Here is a 20,307-nt window from a genome sequence, read left to right as displayed (position 1 = left end):
AGGATGCTTTGCTGAAAAGTGAATGCTGGAACTCTGAGAGACTGATCACTTATGTGGTTGAAAATCAGATGTGGGCCATCTCCTTCTGGTGTCTGCAATGCACAACTTGTCATATCTTGGTAGCCCACAAGCTATTATGCATGGGGTTTCCACTATGGTGGTAGGTGGGCAAGATCATGAAATGACCCTGCTCTGCGCGTAGCATCATTGCCACTCTTGCAGTAAGCCTTAGTAGATCTTGAACAAGGCTGTTGTCCATTTGCAGTTGGCCTGCCTCCCCACACAGCATGAGTGGGCAGAGTGTGATGAGATGTTGCTTGACCGACAGGATTGTGCGAGGTGTGGACCAGAGATGAAAGGTGCATCAATGGAGACGTTAGGACCATGGTATCCAAGTGGCCCATGTCAGAAACAGCCAGTGGAGTCATGGAGGCCCAGTGTAGAGAGAAAATGCATGGCCATCCGCATACAATTATACGCTGGCCAGCAGTCCCATTCAGGACTTTGTTCCCTTTCGCAGTCGATGGAGAAATGACATCAGGTCAGAGCATCCGGTAGGAGTTGCAGGTAACATGTTGCCATGCCAATGGGAGAAACCCCCTTGTCTGTTGACGTGAACTCTCATTTGGCTGCTGACGCGATGGATGTTCCAGGCACTGAACTGAAGCAGGTGGTCGCTTTGAGCCCATGCATAACAATGTGGTCCAGGCAAATGGTCACTTGAACTTCCTGTGGTAATGGTGGACATCATTTTCCAATCTTCCAGAGGAAGGTGTCTTTGCCATGCTTGGGAGGGAGGTGTATGCCAAAATTAACCCAGTCTTTGGCCAAATGTTCGGTTAGTAACTCTTCCCAGAGCAATTATAATTTTCACTATATTATTATTATTTCTTAGATAATTATCACTCAATTTCTTTGATGTGAGATGGTCTCTTCCTTCATTCAGCCATATCTGAATCTGCTTTCAACACACTCTGAACCAGGTAGAGTACACCTTAACATAAAATTACCATGCTCTTAACAGTCTAACTGATCATATGATTAATTACTCGATCATGTTTTATCTTATAACAGCTTCATATTCAGCGGTTTGCTGTTTTCCCTTAAAACATTCAAAAGATTGTATTTTGATATTATTACAAAGACATAAGGTCCACAATCAGATGTATGCATGTTTCAGGCATGAACATGAACAAAGTGTATTTGTGTTTTAAACATGAACATTAAATCAGAGTCCGAACTCAGTCTCTTATATTTCAAAACAGGACTAGGAGTAGCATTTAACGTACCCAAAGGCTGCCATTTAAGAAGAAAATAAAGTCTGTCTTTTCGCAATTGTGGTTTTGTTCTTCAAGACAAAGCACCAAATGTTCAACAACCCAGAGATCTCAACCCTTATGATACTGTCACGGTCCTGGTGATTAAAATCTTTCCCAGGAATGAATAGCCGAGCAAGCTTTAACTCAGAGGGATTGATCAAATGCGGACTTTATATACGCAGGGGAAGAAAGGGAAAGGGAGGTGTGAAGGGTCTTACCTGTTGATCCTGCTGGGGTCCTCAAACCTGCGGAAAATAACTCGAACAAAGACAGGCTTTAGAAAATGAAAATGAATGAATGAATGATTGTTTTAAGGCCATTTTCCCCGCTAGAGCGGGGGTTAGCCTTGCTGACAATCGTGGTTCCCTGTTTGAGGCAATGTTTTTATGGCCGGATGCCCTTCCTGACGCCAACCCTTGGTCGCCTCTTACGATGCACAGGGATACGGTGTACCTATTCTAAACCGGGGTACACACCAGGATCATTCATCCCAGCAAGCTGGTACTCAATTTGCCGACCTCGGAAGGATGACAGGCTGAGTCAATCCCCCTGGCGTTAATTCAGCGATCGATCGGGATTCGAACCCAGTATCCGAGGATCCCAAGCCGGCACCCTAACCACTAAGCCAACACCAGGCTTTAGAAATGTACAAAAATAACAAAAGGATTTATTAAACGGAATGCCAGTACAAAGAAAATGCACGATAACTTTATGCCTAAACGGGACATCCCCACAACAGACTTAAACACACAAAGGGAGAAAATAAACTGGAAAATAAGGTGTGTGTGCATTTGGCTCTGATCACTGGTGGGATCTCGTCAGGGTCGTAAAAATCGTGGGAGGGAGGGGGCGTGGGGGAGGGGGGTTGGCGACGTTGCGTGCGCATTGGCGCAAAACAGGCCTCACTAGGCCTCGTTGAAGGCCTCCGTGCGAGGCGAATGGGCCCGCTTGCAGCTCGCTCCTTCAGCCATGCCTGGCCTCGTCCGCCCGTCCTCTGCATGGAGAACCGCAGTTCCTAGGTCGAGGCTCTCCCTGTTGCCTCTTCATGTCTCCCGGTGGCGTCTCCGAAAACAGTTGGTCCAATCGCTGGTTCAGGGCAAGAATGACAAATACCGACTGCCGCGTTCCAGACCAGTGGCTGAGAGCAGAGCGAGGCGAAGAGCAGCGAAGAGAGAGCGGAGCGAAGACCAGAGTTGTTAATAACTGGGCGAAGGGCGAAGAGAAGAAAAACGACCTTTCTCTATCACATCCAGTAACGAGCAGGCACAAGAGAGAAATGCCAGTCAGACATTCTTTTTACGTCCCAGCTCTGACGTCTTCGGTCCTTCTCCAATCAGCGAGTTGCCTCTTACCCTGGCCTTCCTGTTGGTCAAAAGCCCTGGCCAATCACGGCTCCTCGGGGCGTCTCCTCGGCCTGCCTGAGCTTTGTGTGTCTGGTAAGTCGGAGTTGTCAGCCCTAGTGCTTGATGCCTGGCTTCCGGTTGGTTTTATTATTAGGACGATTTCTGCTCTACATGTCTAATCCGGTGCCATAAGAGACAAAGGATAAATCACCGAGGGTAAGGCATACATGGAATTAACATAATCCCTGAGCTAATTAACATGCCCTGCCGCGCCCCCTCGTGATGGGGACAAATATACAACTTTATCCGACATCCGGGCTACACAAGTACTTGTTACATCAAGGTTTCTACATGACAATCGGAGCATGCTACCTATACAAATCTACCTGGTCTGAAGTAATCACTACCCGACAAACGTAACAATACATTGATTAACAATTTGGAAGATGTGGTCCTCATAATACAAATCGAGGAGAAAGATGGTTACTACTGTAACTTTTGTAACCATTAATTTTCAGCAAACTTGCTCGTATTATTTATCAAACAAGTATAGAACGAGTACAAATAATCAGTCATTAATCGTACATAATTGTGGTTGAAATATCAAAACCATGGTACATAGCCCAAAATTAACTATGTAAAATCTTATTCATTGACACAGGTTCTTTGTAAATTTTCTAATAACGTTAATCAGCAGTTCTTGCAAATACTGCTAGCTTTGGGAAACAATACATAAAATACCAATCCTTACTGTTAAAGCTTTCTTTTGTGAAATTTATATCACCACTAAACTGTCAATCAGTTAGACCTTACCCCACATTTTTTATTTTTTACAACTAATAAAACCAACAAACTTGGTGCATTGATCAACCTGAATGTTTGTTTCCATGATATACGAAGTCTAATTCTTAACATTTTCCCCTAGTTTTTTTGTTTTTTTTATTGCTATTTTTAAACATTATTATCCATTATTTTCCAAAAGTATTTTCCCAAAATACATTTTCCCCTAGTTTTTTTTGTTTTTTTATTGCTATTTTTTAACATTATTATCCATTATTTTCCAAAAGTATTTTCCCAAAATCCATATTCCCCCCCCCCCCCACCCCCTCCTTTTTAATGAAAATCAATGTAAGTTCAAGTCTGTTACATTTTTCTTGTTATCAATTCAGCAAATTTTACACAGGACAAAATCCCTCGTGCTAACAACCTCAATCCTAGTACAAGTATCACCATTCTCAGGGAGTGTCTGAAGAAGAAGCCTCCTTCAAATCGTCTGGCTCGTCTTGGTGAGCTCTTCCCCCATTGTCACATCTGTCTCGGTCTATTAAAACATATCATCTACCCACCCCTAGTACACGTCCGTACCTACAGCATAATTGCATTCTAACAAAATCCAACTTTTATATGTATCAGAAACACATGAGCAGAGAGTACTCTGCTAGGTCCGTGTAAGATCCCTTACAAAATTGGCTAATTTTCCCAAAGGCATATAATTACCCTTTAATTGGTGAACACAACACCTTTACCCACAAGCAGCGTCATGTCATCACATGGTCATTATCAAATGGCATCTCAGGGTTACTCACAATCCCCCTCCTACTGTTTATTAATTGCTGCTTGTAATGCAGCAAATTGTCAAGAGAAGGAACAATTTAGCATATCCATCTGCTTTTTCCAAATGAGATAACCTTAAAAATCGAAATATGTCTCATTTCATCAATATTTTCCCACAGTACCATGTTTATTTCTAGACAGGTACACTGCCATACCCTTCAATCTTTTGGGAAATACATAAACCCATGCATTATGCACCGTGATTTGTGTCTGTACTACTATCATCATTCACACCCTCTTTCTCTTTCCGCTGCTCTTTCACACCCTCTCTCTGTTCTCTTCACCCTCTCTTTTGCTCAAGATCATCTGCCATCAGCTTGGAAATCAGCCAACATCACCGCTTTACACAAAAAAAGGTGCAAAAACAGATCATTGCAACAACAGACCAATCAGCCTTCTCCCAATTATCAGCAAAGTCATGGAATCCATCATTGCTTCGGATATCAAATCCTTCCTCTTGTCCAAAGGCTTGATCTCTGATCATCAATTTGGTTTCAGACCAGGTCACTCTACTCTGGACATGCTGCTTCTGCTGTCTCAACAATGGATGGAGGTCCTCAATGCCAAACAGGAAATCAGAGCTGTCTCCCTTGACATATCTCGTGCGTTTGATACAATCTGGCACCCCGCTCTGCTCACCAAACTTTCCTCCTATGGTATCAATGGAAATCTCCACGCATGGCTTGCAGACTTCCTCTCTGGTCGTAGTCAACATGTGGACCTGAATGGTTTTTGCTCATCTCCCCTTCCTGTTCAGGCTGGAGTTCCTCAAGGCAGTGTTCTGGGCCCTGTGATTTTTCTGGTCTTCACCAATGATCTCCCCGACTCTCTGGAAAATCCTCTCTATCTCTTTGCTGATGACTCCACTCTCTGCCGCTCCATTCCTCATCTCTCAGATCGGCAGTCTGCAGCCTCCTCACTCTCTGCAGACCTGGACAAAATCACAGACTGGTCAAACAAATGGAACATGTCTTTCAATCCTGACAAATCTCACACTCACTACGTCTCTCTGAAAAGACCGACTGGACAACCCTCCCATCTACTTTCTGAGGAATCCTCTCCAAGAAGTTCTGTCACTCAAGCTTTTGGGTCTCGCTATGTGCCACGATCTTTCCTGGGAAAACCACATTTCCAAGCTGGCCTCCAAAGTCAGTCGCCGACTGGGCATCCTCCGTCGTGCGAAGTCCTTCCTTGGCACACCTGAGCTCCTCACCACATACAAAGCTTTCATCCGCAGCTGGATGGAATACTGTTCTCCCCTCTGGGCTGGTGCTCCTGCCTCACACCTAGCTCGTCTTCATGCTGTTGAAACCAAAGCTTTCAGAATCATTGGCATCTCCCGCGATGAAGCTAACTCCGAGGGCCTTTCACTCGCTCACCGCAGGCAGGTAGGTGGTCTTTGTCTTCTACCGACTCCTAGCTCCCCCAGCTCTATCTATGCTCTGTCCCCCAAATATTCCTACAGGTTGCACAAGATCTGCCAGCAACCCTCTTCAGGTGAAATTGCCAAAATCAAGACTCTGCTCACCTTCACTCCTTCATTCCTCTTTACTCCCACCTCTGGAACAAACAACCCTCATTCTCCAATCCCACTGCTCCCTCCAGGTCTTTAAAACAGCTGTTCACCACCATCTCTTATCTTCCCCCATCCAAAACATTTAAGAAAGAGCTCAATGTAAATAAACTGTCCTCTGCACAAGATGGCAGACCTTTAAAACGAACCTGCCTGAGTACCTCTAAGACTTAGGATGTCAAGACCTGTAAGACAATAGGGTTTTAGCATGATTAATGCAAGGATTTTCCCCTTCCCAGCACTTTCACAACTGGGCATTTTTTTCACTTAAGCAGGGGTACCAAACCTTAGGTGCTAGTGCTGGATCTGAACGGCCGACTCCCGCGCCGGAGATGAAGACCAAGGTCCAGTCGTTTTTAGTTCAAAGAATAAGTGGTTTATTATAAGCCAACCGAACACGGCCGTGAGAACCCCCCTAACCCCCACCCTCCACCCCTCAACAGAACGGTCAGTACCCGAGACTCTGATGGGAATGGCTCTGAGGCAAAATTGTGGTGTGCACGTATATGTACAATTTCAACATCTGATAACACAATCATAAAACTGTTTCAAGCTTCCAGATGGCTGGGTAAGGCAGAGAGAAAGACAAAGGCAGTCCGGGCTGTTTACGACCTTGAGAAATTTAAGATCCAGCCGTTCCCTGGAGAAGGACTCCCACGAGCCTAATCAACAAACGCTTGAGTGAATCCAGGTTTGCAGAAAGTCGTGCTTCGAGATAACGCGGAGCCTGGGCGAAATAGATTGCCTTTTCCCAACGGGTAGTTTCACACCTGTTGGGAGCTGTGAGGCATCAAAGAGAAATACCTTTTGTCACGAAGGGAGAGGTCCCCAAGTTGAAATAGTGAATACCATGTGTCTGGATCTGGAGTCCCTTCCCTAGTCGACTGTAGAAGTTTATATTATTTAAAAGTCCCTGCAAGTTATGATTATAAAGGGATTATTATAACAAGTTACTACGAGTTACAGTTTTAATAACTATTAACTAGTCATGCAAAAGTTGTAAGTGAAGGGGAGGATGAGAGCATATCGGGCCGAGTCCCGACATTAGCACCTCAGTAATATCACAACCAGACGTTTTTTCCCTTAAGCAGGAGATCCTGCTTAAGTGAAACCCTCGGTGCTAACAACTCAGTAATATCATAGACACTGTAGTACAGCAACACATACATGAACACAACAGAGAATTAAATCTTCACATGATTCGGAGCCACGTCACCCCATGGGTCTCGAGGAACACCGTTACCAGCAGGTGGTGGTCCATCTGCTCTTACCTCAAAATCGGAGTCGTGACGTCACCTTGGCTGGCCCGTGCTTCGACCCCCAGGGCGTTAGTGGCCCACCCAGGGATGCCATATTGTTGTGGAAATGTGTACACAAATGGAATGTCCACACTTCGAGACCAATGTCAAGTTTAATTCAAAGGAGAAACATCACTCGAACATAGTTACAACACAGTAAACAGAACTTTGCCAGCACACTCAAACAGCAAACGACAGATCGAGCAAGTCTTCTGCCAATTCAGTCTTCATCTGGTCTTTTGGAGTAAATTGTAGAGACAAAGAGATTCCCTTCGTCTTTGGAGTGTCGGCTGGAGCGATGAGGGTTCCCTCAAGGGATCATGGATTCTGTTAGGCAAATGTAAAACCCCATCTGGCAACGATCAGCATAGATCCCACGGATTAGAGTTCAGACTCGCATTCCATCGTCTGGAAGGTACATTCCTTCAGGTTTTAACATGTTGCACAGATTAATCAATGTAGCTTTTAAATATATCGAAGCACATCACATAATTTCTATAATTCATAATGCAGATTACTCGAGGAGTTGTCACCAAGTATAGATTTATCCACTTTTTAAGCATTCCATATTTATAAAGATTATATAATACTGCTGGGCATCGCTATTTGTATTACAAAACAACACGTTTCTGTGCTTTCCTGTAATGAGAAGAGTACAAACAGATTAGAGCTAATTGAAAGCAATAACTCGCTTACAAGGACAGAGGGACATTTCAACCAACTCAGAAGTCTACGTGGGCTTCCACAGTGGTATGGGGGGGGGGGGGGGGGGGGGAGGGGAGGAGAGGAAGAACCTCTGGCCCTCTGACAATGTGGGTGAGGGGTGTTGGGTGCACTCCACGGCAGTGCACCATGCACCCACGCTGCTTATTACTCCCGCTAGGGAGTAATGCATTCGTGTGTGTGTGGTGTGGTGTGGTGTGTGTGTGGTGTGTGTACAAGATATCTGGAAAAGTTCTGAACGGATTTGGATGAAAGTTGGTGGGATGATTGCCCTTGGGATAAGGAAGAATTGATTAGTTTTTGGTGAACCTCAGGATATTATTCCCGATCCAGGAATTTTTTGAAGTCTTTTTTTACCATTGGAAGATGGGACTCATTTTTTTTTTAACATTATCTTCTATATATTCTATATTTAACATTGTAATATGAAAATAGTTTTCATATTTGTTGTAAATGTAGTTTAAACTCATGGTTATGCGTTAGAGCAGTGTATTTTTTTAGCAGCTTCGTCTTCAATGTTCATTTTTTTTTTCTAATAAAGACATATTCTGTCATTTTAAAACCACCATTAAAATCATTTTAAAACAATGTATACTAGGTTTCCCCGCTTCATAAAATGTATCGTTTGATACGTTTTATGCTTTAAAACTTTTTTGTTTTGTTTTGTTTTTTTACCTCAGAAGAGACATCAACATTTAGCTCAGCGAATGTCATTCGCGGTGTCAGTATTTGATGAACTTATAAAGACTTAGTTCCAGATTTGTCAATGGCTGAGGTATATTAACAAACGAATAAAACAGATTTGGCAAAATTCCAACTTTTTTTTTTTTTAAAGATCGCATATTCACCCAGGGTTGTGAGGCTGAAGAAGAAGAAACCTCACATGGTCTTCCCAGACCAAATAAATAATTCTGGTTCTGGCTCTGCGATTTTCAGGTTTATTACTCCCGTCAGGGAGTAATGCATTCGATCGTGTCCGTCCGTCCATGTGTGTGTTCGTATGTTCGTGTGTTTGTAAACAATATATACACAAAGAATTAAGTTAAGCACCCCCCCCGTTTTTTTACAACCTCGCACATTACAAGTTTGTTGTCGTCAAAACAGTGTAATATACCCATGATATTGCTATATTTTCTGGAGAAGTGATATTATGGTCACATAAAAACATAACAATCATGCCGTTTTCAATATTTTATTCTGAATAATTTAAGGTGAAAATTTTTGGGAATTTTAGGCATATTTTCACCTCAATTTAAGTATGGAGCTATAGGTCCATCACGGACAGTGTGGATGACGTTTATGTTTTCTAACGTACAGTCATTGTTCTGAGAAGACCTCTAGCGATCTTTGCGTCAATAACGTGTGTAGGACCCACGTGATCGGATCACTGACTCAACCCTACGTCTCATAGACCCTGTAAGCCGTCGTATGCGTTGCTGTGGCAGGTTGTTCCATTCCCGATGTAATGCACGTTCCAATTCATCCAGATTGGCTATTGGAGGGACCATCTTCGCAATTTGTCGTCCCAACATGTCCCAAACGTGCCCGAGGGGGTTCAGGTTCAGGACAGGATTAGGGGGTGCTTAACTTAATTCTTTGTGTAGGGGTGCTTAACTTAATTCTTTGTGTATATCTGGAAACGTTCTGAACGGATTTGGATGAAAGTTGGTGGGATGATTGGCCCTTGGGATAAGGAAGAATTGATTAGTTTTTGGTGAAGCTCAGGATATTATTCCGGATCCAGGAATTTTTTTTGGAAATTTTTTTGGGAAAGATTTTTTCTGTTTTACTGCATTAAAGCTTTTATTCTTATTCTTAAATGATGTTTTTCTCCTAATTCCGAGATAGATCAAAATAAATTCTCCTGACAGTTAGGGCTTACTTACTTTTTCCATTTATTGTTTTGGGGAGAGGGGATGTTAAACAAAACGTATTATTCCAACTAAACCCACGGCGGGAGTATGCGCTCTACTGAGTGGCGTTCTAGTTGGCATCAGTGTCAATTGGCTGAGACTGTATGCGTGAGTATGGAACATCATTGGCCGGCCTGCAGTTGTTTGTGTTTTTTTTTTGTGTGTGTGTGTACATAATGCTAAAAATGCAGGTGCGATCTTTCTCTCCACATCATGGATCAAATACCCTTCTAACTTTGGCCTCTCACTAGCAGAGGCATGCTATGCTTCAAGCCGCTTTTGAGGGACTCCGCCACCACCTCCAGTGTCATTCTGGGACGGACTACACAGCCCCGATAATTATCTCATCCGGTTCTGTGCGTGTGCACGTGTGGCCATAGCAGGGGTTAGTTTTGCCATGTTAAGTATTGAACTCGTTTATGTCTGGCATGCTGTGCTTTATATTGTGGCTCAATTAAATTATTTATTTGTTTCTGCCATCTTTCCCACCCACGTTGACCAATTTTGTTGACTCCTGGAGGGAAATAAATCGATTGGAGTAATGCCACCGTTTGGTTTGGTCAATCATGTGTACATGTTTAGACACAGGTAAGAAGAGAACTGAGGCACCCTCGCAACTGCTCAGGTGATGCGCTATCCAAATGTAGCCTCAATTCAGCAATCCATCAGATATTATTGGCGTGTGCAGATCCTGTCTCAAATTGCTTGTGGTTTTTGGTGGGGCCGTACACATGATAGTACTATCACAATAATAACTGTCATTTATTGCATTTAATCACAACTAAGTGATTATTCAATTAACCCTTAATACCCATTTCCCTTTCTCCACCACCCAACCCTCGTAGAAGAGAGCTGGTTGTAACAAAATGAGGTGTTCTGGTTGCAAGCATTCCTTCTGTTGGCTATGTCTCAGTGTGCTGTCCCGGGAAGATCCGTACAATCATTTCAACGATCCCACCTCTCCTTGCCACACCAGGTGAGTGTATTATGAAGCAAACTATACCTGCAAGGCTGATAAACCATTCCATTCCATTTTATTTATTTGATGGTGGTTCCAGTTTAACCTAATTTCGTTTATACAAGGTTGAGTAGTGTATGTTGGTTAATCATTATTGATATTGAGGCAACTTGTTTTTATGTAGGTTAACAATTGGTAACAAGAACTCAAAATTGCACGTCTCCTGCTTCGATGCTGAAAATTGCTGCATGTTCTCAATCGAGCAAATTTAATAGAAGAAACACGAGGAGAGTACAGCAATGAACTAGAACACCACTCTGTCGAGAGCATACCTCCGCCAGGTTGAACAGTTTGTGTGTATCCTACTGATAGGCCGGATCTGGATTCGGACCTGAACCAAAATCTAATCGGCTTGTTCTTGTCACCTAACCAACTCGTCTACCAAGTTGTCATAACTCGTCCACAACCTTTTAAAATATCATGTTATATATTCCTTTTCACCAGATCTCTCAATGGTGAAGAAGCACTTAAAAATTAAATAATGCTCGTATCCGAATCCATTTTCAGACCTTCACCAAAATCGATTCGTCCTTTTAACACAGCCAACCTGTCCACCAAGTTTCATCCAAATCCGTCCACAACTTTTCGTTGTATATATCGTTTTTGGCCCCATCTCCCAATGGTGAAGAATCACTTAGTCTTGTAGCCGGATCAGAATGCGGATCTTCACCAAAAGCGAATCATTTCTTCCTTGTCACAAACACGTTTTCACGAAATTTCGTCCGAATCCGGCCACAACTTTTTGAGATATCTTGTTCACAGACAAACGAACAAATAAATGAAAAATCACTCATAGAGCGACACTTGGCAAAAGAGAACAAAGTAGAATGGCACTCAGTAGAGCATCCTTTTGACCTCACAAATAATTTCTAATTGAATTATGTGACCTGATATGCAAATGGTCTTCAAATTTTAAGTTTTTCGGAGGAAAACTGACAATTTTAGAAATTTGGCCGATGTTGACATTTTCGCCTATGTTGACCTCAAAAATAGTTGGAGGTTGGTTTCAATTAGCTGATATGCAAATCCTATTCAGATTTCAAGTCAATCGGATGAAAATTGAGGACTTTAGAAATGTGGAAAAAATGGTTGACTTTAGGCCTATGCTGATCTCAAAAATAGTTGGTTGAATTCAGCTCGCTGACATGAAAATCGGATGAGATTTTTTCTGTGAGATTTGGCAGGATTGAAAGACATGTTCCACTTGTTGGCCCAGTCTGTGATTTTGTCCAGGTCTGCAGAGAGTGAGAAGGCTGCAGATTGCCGATCTGAGGGATGAAGAATGGAGCGACAGAGAGTAGAGTCATCAGCAAAGAGATAGAGAGGATTTTCAAGAGAGTCAGAGAGATCATTGATGAATGAATGAATGAATGATCGTTTTAAGGCCATTTTCCTCGCTAGAGCAGGGGTTAGCCTTGCGTGCCCCATGACAATCATGTTTCCCTGTTTGAGGCAATGTTTTTATGGCCGGATACCCTTCCTGACGCCAACCCTTGGTCATGCTCTTAGGATGCGCAGGGATACGGTGTACCTATTCTAAACCGGGGTACATACTGGGATCATTCATCCCAGCAAGCTGGTACTCAAATTTGCCGACCTCTGAAGGATGACAGGCTGAGTAAACCCCCCTGGCGTTAATTCAGCGATCGACCGGGATTCGAACCCAGGATCCTAGGATCCCAAGCCGGCACCCTGACCGCTAAGCCAACACCAGGCATTGATAATTGATGAAGACCAGAAAGAGCACAGGGCCCTGAACACTGCCTTGGGGAACTCCAGCCTGAACACGAAGAGGAGATGAGAGAAACCCATTCAGGGCCACACGTTGACTACGACTAGAGAGGACGTCCGCCAGCCATGCGTGGAGATTTCCATGGATACCAAAAGAGGAGAGTTTGGTGAGCAGAGCGGGGTGCCAGACCGTATCGAAGGCACGTGATATGTCAAGGGAGACAGCTCTAATTTCCTGTTTGGCATTGAGGACCTCCATCCATTGTTGAGAAAGCAGAAGCAGCATGTGCAGAGAAGAGTGACCAGGTCTGAAACCAAATTGATGATCAGAGATCAAGCCATTGGAGAAGAGGAAAGATTTCATATCTGAAGCAATGATGGATTCCATGACTTTGCTGATAATTGGGAGAAGGCTGATTGGTCTGTAGTTGCTGGGATCTGTTTTTGCACCTTTTTTGTGCAAAGCGGTGATTTTGGCAGATTTCCAAGCAGATGGCAGATGACCTTGAGCAAAAGAGAGGGTGAAGAGAACAGAGAGAGGGAGTGAAAGACCAGAAGAACAGGATTTTAGGACCCGTGGGCTGATGCTGTCAGGTCCAGTTGCAGAATCAGGGTCGAGGGTTGACAGAAACTTTTCCACCTTGTCAGGAGGAAAGGACACAGAGTCCAGGAGCAGCTGGGTATGACTGGGTACGGTGGGTACAGAGAGGGATGGGTTTGGGACACAAGATTTAGAGGCAAACACAGAGTTGAGGCATTCAGCTTTTTCACGTGCGGAGTCAGCCGTGTGGCCATTTGAGGTGAGGGAGGGGATGGAGGGGGAACAAACACCAGAAACAGATTTGACCAGACGCCACCAGGATTTGGAAGAGGGAGACAGATAAGAGAGTTCTGTCCTGAGAACGGAGAGATATTGTTTCCTGGCTCTCCTGAGGGTGGACACACACTTGTTTCGGGCTTTGTGAAAGGAAATGAGATTTCCTTCAGTAGTGTAATAATGTTGCTTCTGGGACACCTCCGTTTAACATGGGAAATCCCTATCTAATGTCATTTACCCCCTTGTCTTTTTCAAAAATCATAAACACCTCTATTTCTCCCACCCTCATCTTTATGAACCTTTTGTCTGTAGTACCTATCCTTAATGTTGTTCATTAGACCACTCAAACACTACAAATATTTGTTTTCTCTTATAGACCTATCATCCTTCTTCTACATATCATCTGGCAGATTAATCTTTGACCCATTCACTTCCATATTGCCCCTAAAGACCTCTATTTCTCTCACCCTGTTCTTTACGAACCTTCTAACCTTTTGACATGTTATCCTTATTCATTAGACCACTTAAACACCTGTGATCCTTCTGACCTTATGGACCTTTTAACCTTTGACTCTTAATATCATCTGGTGAATATAACCCACTCAAACAACGACCCTACAAATATTTGTTTATGCGTGGGAAATAATTTAATTCTCCTACAACTCTCTTCACCATCTAATATATTAACAAAAAATATGTTTGAGTTTGGTTCTTTATTAAGATATTTTAACTGAGCTAAGATAAAATGGTAAACCTCCCTCAATGTTCTTGTTTGAGCACCTCCAGTGCCACATACCATTTTTTGGTAAGCTCCGCCCACTTTTTGGTAAACCACGCCCATTTTTACTAAGCCCCACCCACTTTTTGTTAAGCCACGCCCACTTTTTACTAAGCCCGCCCACTTTTGCTAAGCTCCTCCCACTTTTGCTAAGTCCCACCCACTTTATAAACTCTTCAGCATTGTATCATTTCCAGGTAATACATTACATCATTTTCAGGGAATTTCCATCACATCATTTCCAGTTAAGACACGCCCAGGGAATTTCCACAGGAAGACACACCCAGTCCTTATAAAAGGCACCGACCACACAGGCTTTTTCAAACACGCTTTCTGCTTCACTTGAGAATGGACTACTATGCCGAAATGGAATGGGATAACTTTGCTATTCCATGGAGTCCTACTACCTGTGTAGAACTCAACCTTCAGATTGATGAACTGGACTCGAACCTCTTATCAATGGAGGTAAGTTTGTTTATTTATTTATTTATTTATTTAATTTTTTTTTTTTTTTTTTTTTAAGATGAGACTCGTGTAAGAGTTAACAAAGTTTATTTTAATATTCATAGAGCTTGATTTATACAAATAAAAAATATTGTATTAAATTAATACATTGTTATTTTCTTTCACAGGAAATTGTATCTGAGATACGAAATGAAAATTCTGCTTTTAACACAACTTGGGATGAAGTTATTTTTTTGTTTGAAGACATTTTGAACAACCAAGACCCCCAGAACGAGTTCTACCTTGATGACCCAGCCAAAGAGTTATACCTTGGAGATCCACAAAATCCTGAAAAAGAGTTTTACCATGATGATACTTGTTGTGAGTTATCAAAACAAAACCCACTGAACAAGTTCTACCTTGATGAGCCAGAATACAAGTCATACATTGGAGACCCACAAATTTCTGAAAATTGGGAAAGGAGAGTTCTCCCTGATGGTCCGCAGTTATACTATGTGAGACACATCATAGAAACCCTAAAAAATTGGGCAAGGAGAGTTCTCCCTGATGGTCCGCAGTTATACTATGTGAGACACATCATAGAAACCCTAAAAAATTGGGCAAGGAGAGTTCTCCCTGATGGTCCGCAGTTATACTATGTGAGACACATCATAGAAACCCTAAAAAATTGGGCAAGGAGAGTTCTCCCTGATGGTCCGCAGTTATACTATGTGAGACACATCATAGAAACCCTAAAAAATTGGGAAAGGGAAGTTTTCCCTGATGGTCCGCAGTTATACTATGTGAGACTTATCACGGAAACCCCCAATATTTCTGAAAATTGTGGTTTTACCTTGGGGACTTGGAAAGATGGTTATATTTTTGGAGACTCGGAATGGGGGTTTTGTTTTGATGACTCGGAATGTGATACCTATCTTGGAGGCTCAACAGGAATGTGGTTATACCTTGGGAACTTGGAAAGTTGGTTTTATTTTGGAGACTCTACCTGTGGGGTTCCTCTTGGAGACTCTTTGGATTCTAAAGCAATGAACAATGTTCTTTATTTAATGACGCTTGATTTAAGCAATATCAAGAAAGTTCGAGGAAGAAAATGCTGGAAAATTCTTTCTTCCCATTTCTACTTCTTCAAACTTAAAAGCCTTGAAAGACAGAATTGGAGGAAGAGGAAAAAAAAAAAAGAAATACGTATTTAAAAAAGAAGAAAAGAAAGATTATGTTAGGGTTTGGGTGGGATTTTGAATGTGAGGGTTAGGGATGGGGTTGGGTTAGGGTTGGGATTTTGAATGTGAGGGTTAGGGTTGGGGTTGGGTTAGGGATGGGGTTGGGTTAGGGATGGGGTTGGGTTAGGGATGGGTTGCGTTAGGGTTGGGATTTTGAATGTGAGGGTTAGGGTTGGGGTTGGGTTAGGGATGGGATTGGGTTAGGGTTGGGATTTTGAATGTGAGGGTTAGGGATGGGTTGGGTTAGGGATGGGGTTGGGTTAGGGATGGGGTTGGGTTAGGGTTGGGGTTGGGTTAGGGATGGGGTTGGGTTAGGGATGGGGTTGGGTTAGGGATGGGGTTGGGTTAGGGATGGGGTTGGGTTAGGGATGGGGTTGGGTTAGGGATGGGTTGGGTTAGGGATGGGTTTGGGTTAGGGATGGGGTTGGGTTAGGGCTTGGGTTGGGTTAGGGTTTGTATATTATTATGACTCACTCGCACATACACACACACACAAAAGTTAAGCCCCAACTAAAAAGTTGTGGGATTCTGTGTTTGGGGTTCACAGATTTAAAAACGTATCCCCATTATACACACACAAAAGTTAAGCCCCAACTAAAAAGTTGTGGGATTCTGTGTTTGGGGTTCACAGATTTAAAAACGTATCCCCATTATACACACACAAAAGTTAAGCCCCAACTAAAAAGTTGTGGGATTCTGTGTTTGGGGTTCACAGATTTAAAAACGTATCCCCATTATACACACACAAAAGTTAAGCCCCAACTAAAAAGTTGTGGGATTCTGTGTTTGGGGTTCACAGATTTAAAAACGTATCCCCATTACATTTTATTTATTTATTTATTATTTTCAAGGGTATTATCTGCTTACTTGTGTTTTTTGTAATTCTTGTGAGTAAAATGAACCCAAGATTTCTTCTCCATTTAAATCATATAATTTGTAGGTCCAAGGGACTGTATCCATTACATCAATGATTTTAAATAATTCACGAGTCCATTTTTGTGTATAACCTTTCTCAAAATGACTTTTCCATTTGTATATTCTTACAATATCACCAACTTTAAACTTGGGCTTTCTCAAATTAATCTCCTTTTCATATTCTAATTTTGTAAATGTTTCTGATGGTTTTGATTGTGTTGATGAATGAACTGTATTATTGTAATTATCTACAATATCCTGAATTAAATACACCCATTTTTGAGAACCGAGTTGTGTGAATTTTTTATATAATTTCTCTTTTAAAGTACGATTAAAACGCTCAATAACAACTGCCTTTCCTTCATTAAAGGTGCTGTATAATTTAATACCCTTCCCCTTAAGAAATTTCATGAATATTTTGTTATAGAACTCTGTTCCCTCATCAGTCCATAACTTCTTTGGTTTCCTTTTATCCCGATCAAATATTAGCTTAAAGGCTAACATTAAAGTATCACCCCTTTTATTTTTTAAAGGGACAACCCAGGCAAATCTACTCCTCAAATCAATAACGGTTAAAGCATACCTGTATCCCCTGTCATTATTCAATTCAATTAAATCAGCGGACCATATGTGGTCAGTGTATTTAGAATAAACCTTCCTTCTTTTAAACTTTGTGATTATAGGTTTGTGTAATTCTTCAGCCAAAAGCTCCTCAGTCTTGATGGCATCATTAGAGCCTAATAGTTTTTTGAGGAATAACCAAGACCAAGTTTCAATTTAGCATTTATCAAATTTCCCACAATAAACCTATCAACTTTCTCTCTCAACGTTGGATTTTGTATCAAAGACAAATTATACAACATTTCGCTGTCGGCTTTATGTTTTTCAGTCAACGTAGTGGTTTTCCCATAAGCAATATCATGCTTCATACACACTTCGTCAACCCTATTTGTAGGTTTAGACCAAGGTTTAGGATTGTCAGCCTCATCTAATCTTTTATCCAAGTTTGTTCCTGGACCACAGAAAGAATACCCTGGAAGGTGTAATTCCCCTGGAATTCCAGTTGTTGTAAATTTACTTCCTGACAGAAACTTTTGTATGTCTCCTCCTCTTTTAGGAGAGATGAATTGGCACTTTTTAGAGCCACATACTTGACATATTCCTTTTTGATAAACTCTATTATTTTTAGCTTTAACATAAGAGATATTTTTAGATTTAGTTTTCTTTTTACATTTGAGACAATAACTCATATTTATTTATCAGAAAAATTCCGACAGAGTATCAAAACCTTTTTGGTTTTCAACATATACATTTCAATCTTTATTTTTAAAACATAAAGAATCCTAAGGAATGCCTTCACTCTCTCCTCCATTTATTTACAAATAAAAACTAACTAAAGTCAATGACACCAACATCATCAATCACATAATCTTTTCCTTCTTCTTCTTCTTCTTCTTCACCACTTTCTCGTTTAAATCTCTGAAATTGAAGACATTGACGTTCTTATTTTTGAAACCATTATCTTCATAAGAGTTGTTAATTCTTTAATTTCCTCTTCGGTGCGTTGAGATTGATTTATTTGCTTTAATACACTCAATCTTTTATGAATCTCAGTGATTTCCATCTTTTTATATTTTTCCTCCCTCTCTCTTTGCTCCCTCTCCTCCTCCTCCATTTTCTCCCTCTCCTCCTTCTCCTTTTTCTCCCTTTTCTCCCTTTCCTCCTTCTCCTTTTTCTCCCTTTCCTCCTTCTCCTTTTTCTCCCTCTCCTCCTTCTCCTCCTTTTTCTCCCTCTCCTCCTTCTCCTCCCTCTCCCTTTCCTCCTTCTCCTTTTTCTCTCTTTCCTCCTTCTCTTCTTCAACTCCTTCCTCATCCCTTGCTACCCTTGAGTTTGAACCCCAAAGAATATTATACATATACTCATCTGGATTTTGAGATATTCTTGTATCTATAATTATTTTTCTCATAATAGGATACCAATAAGATTTGTTGACGATTTCTAAAAGAGTTTTATATTTCATAACTTTGAGAAGTTCATTTTTATTTAATATTTTAAACAAGTCTCTATTTGTGGGTTTAACAATATCAGTATAAGGCCAGTTTTTTATGACAAAATTCCCATGTATATGCTCCAAATCATAAGGTATGTAATACCGAGCACCCTTTTCTTGTAGGTATCCTTGAATACAAAAATTATAATTCTCTTGTAGTCTTCTTCCTGCCATTTATGTATCAGAAATATATGTGAGATTAATATTATGACAGGTAATACCACCCCATCTTCCCACTACCAAATCGGTTTGTATTCCTCGGCTTTCTATCCTTATCTCATTACCTTCCTTCTTTGTCATGCGAACCATCGCTATACTATCATATATTTTTATTTTCTTAAAATCACGTATTTGTTGTTTACTAATTGTACTTCCACATAAATCCTTATCTTCACCAAGTGGATAATATTCTTCTTTACGAGACTGATTTAAATCATGTAGGTCTTCTATGTTTATTGAAAAAGACCAATTATACCCTAAATCAGGCATATCATACCCCCATTTATTAATTCGCATATTAACTAAATGTCCTTCTTTATAAAATTTAATTGTAAGCAGGTAGTTAAATTCAATGAGGAAAGGTGTATGGTCAGTATAACCAGGTGTTGTGGTTGTAAATTTTACTTGTTTCACAAAACGTGCTGTTTTCTTTAAAGATATATATTGTGATAAATCACTGAATCTAATCAAGTCATTCGCATCTGTAGGGTTTGGATAATTGATTAATTTATAAGTATTCTTCATATTAATATTTTTACTTACACTATATTTTTGTCGTTCAGCCTGTGCCTTTGTATAATAATTTGATAAATCAATATCCTGAGAGGATTTTCCAAAGATAGAACCATCTTTTCCAACATAGGTCATTTATATTAGATAAAAAATGATATCATAAAAATTTTCATTATTGTTGAGTTGAAATAATACATATAAACATAATTGGCCACAACATTTAGAATTAATTTCTTGAACTTGGAATGTTTGATAAACACCATTCTGTAAGAATTGTATTACTTCAACAGGTGGTGGCATACCATAACTATCAAAATAATATTTATCCTGACTATTATGAATACAAACCCAATGAGAACCATTCTGTGTGTCTAAATTCATAATAATATTCTTTGTATTCTTATTTATATGTGTTAATTCATCTCTCATACAAATAACCACATTATCAATTTTTAGTGTTTTACAATACTTAGCTAGTTCTATATTTGACGTTGTATTCTTTCCAAATTGTTTAAACCATTTATCCATTTATTTATGAGAAAGATACAATCCATTACCCCGTTTAGTTAGTTTAACACCCGCTTGAGCGATAGAGGAAAGCATATCTCCAACCAACAATCTAGCTTTATCAGGTAGACTTTCAAGTTTTTGAGCAAAATCTACAATTACACCACTTCCACTAATTTGTTTCTCCAACTCCTTGTTATGTCTTTCCAATTCTTTTTGAGCTTTTAGTTGTGCCTTCCTTTCGTTAGCAGTTTTTACCGCTGCTGAAATACCACCAGTCAATGCTCCCGC

General features: G+C 40.9%; 1 protein-coding gene across 10 annotated transcripts in view; it reads left to right on the top strand.

The window, feature by feature from the left end:
• Window positions 1-20,307, top strand: part of RNF14 (ring finger protein 14) — a 116,206-nt gene that overhangs the window by 65,964 nt on the left and 29,935 nt on the right. For all 10 annotated transcript variants that reach the window (XM_078776958.1, XM_078776957.1, XM_078776960.1 and 7 more), the window contains exon 7: window positions 10,629-10,759. In XM_078776958.1, coding sequence (XP_078633084.1) covers window positions 10,629-10,759 — 131 coding nt within the window. The remainder of the gene's footprint in view (window positions 1-10,628; window positions 10,760-20,307) is intronic.

This window comes from Myxine glutinosa, chromosome 4, assembly GCF_964187855.1.
Source record: "Myxine glutinosa chromosome 4, kmMyxGlut1.1, whole genome shotgun sequence".
Taxonomy (NCBI): domain Eukaryota; kingdom Metazoa; phylum Chordata; class Myxini; order Myxiniformes; family Myxinidae; genus Myxine; species Myxine glutinosa.
The sequence above is the reverse complement of the archived record's forward strand: the minus strand, read 5'-3'. Positions and strand labels throughout refer to the sequence as shown.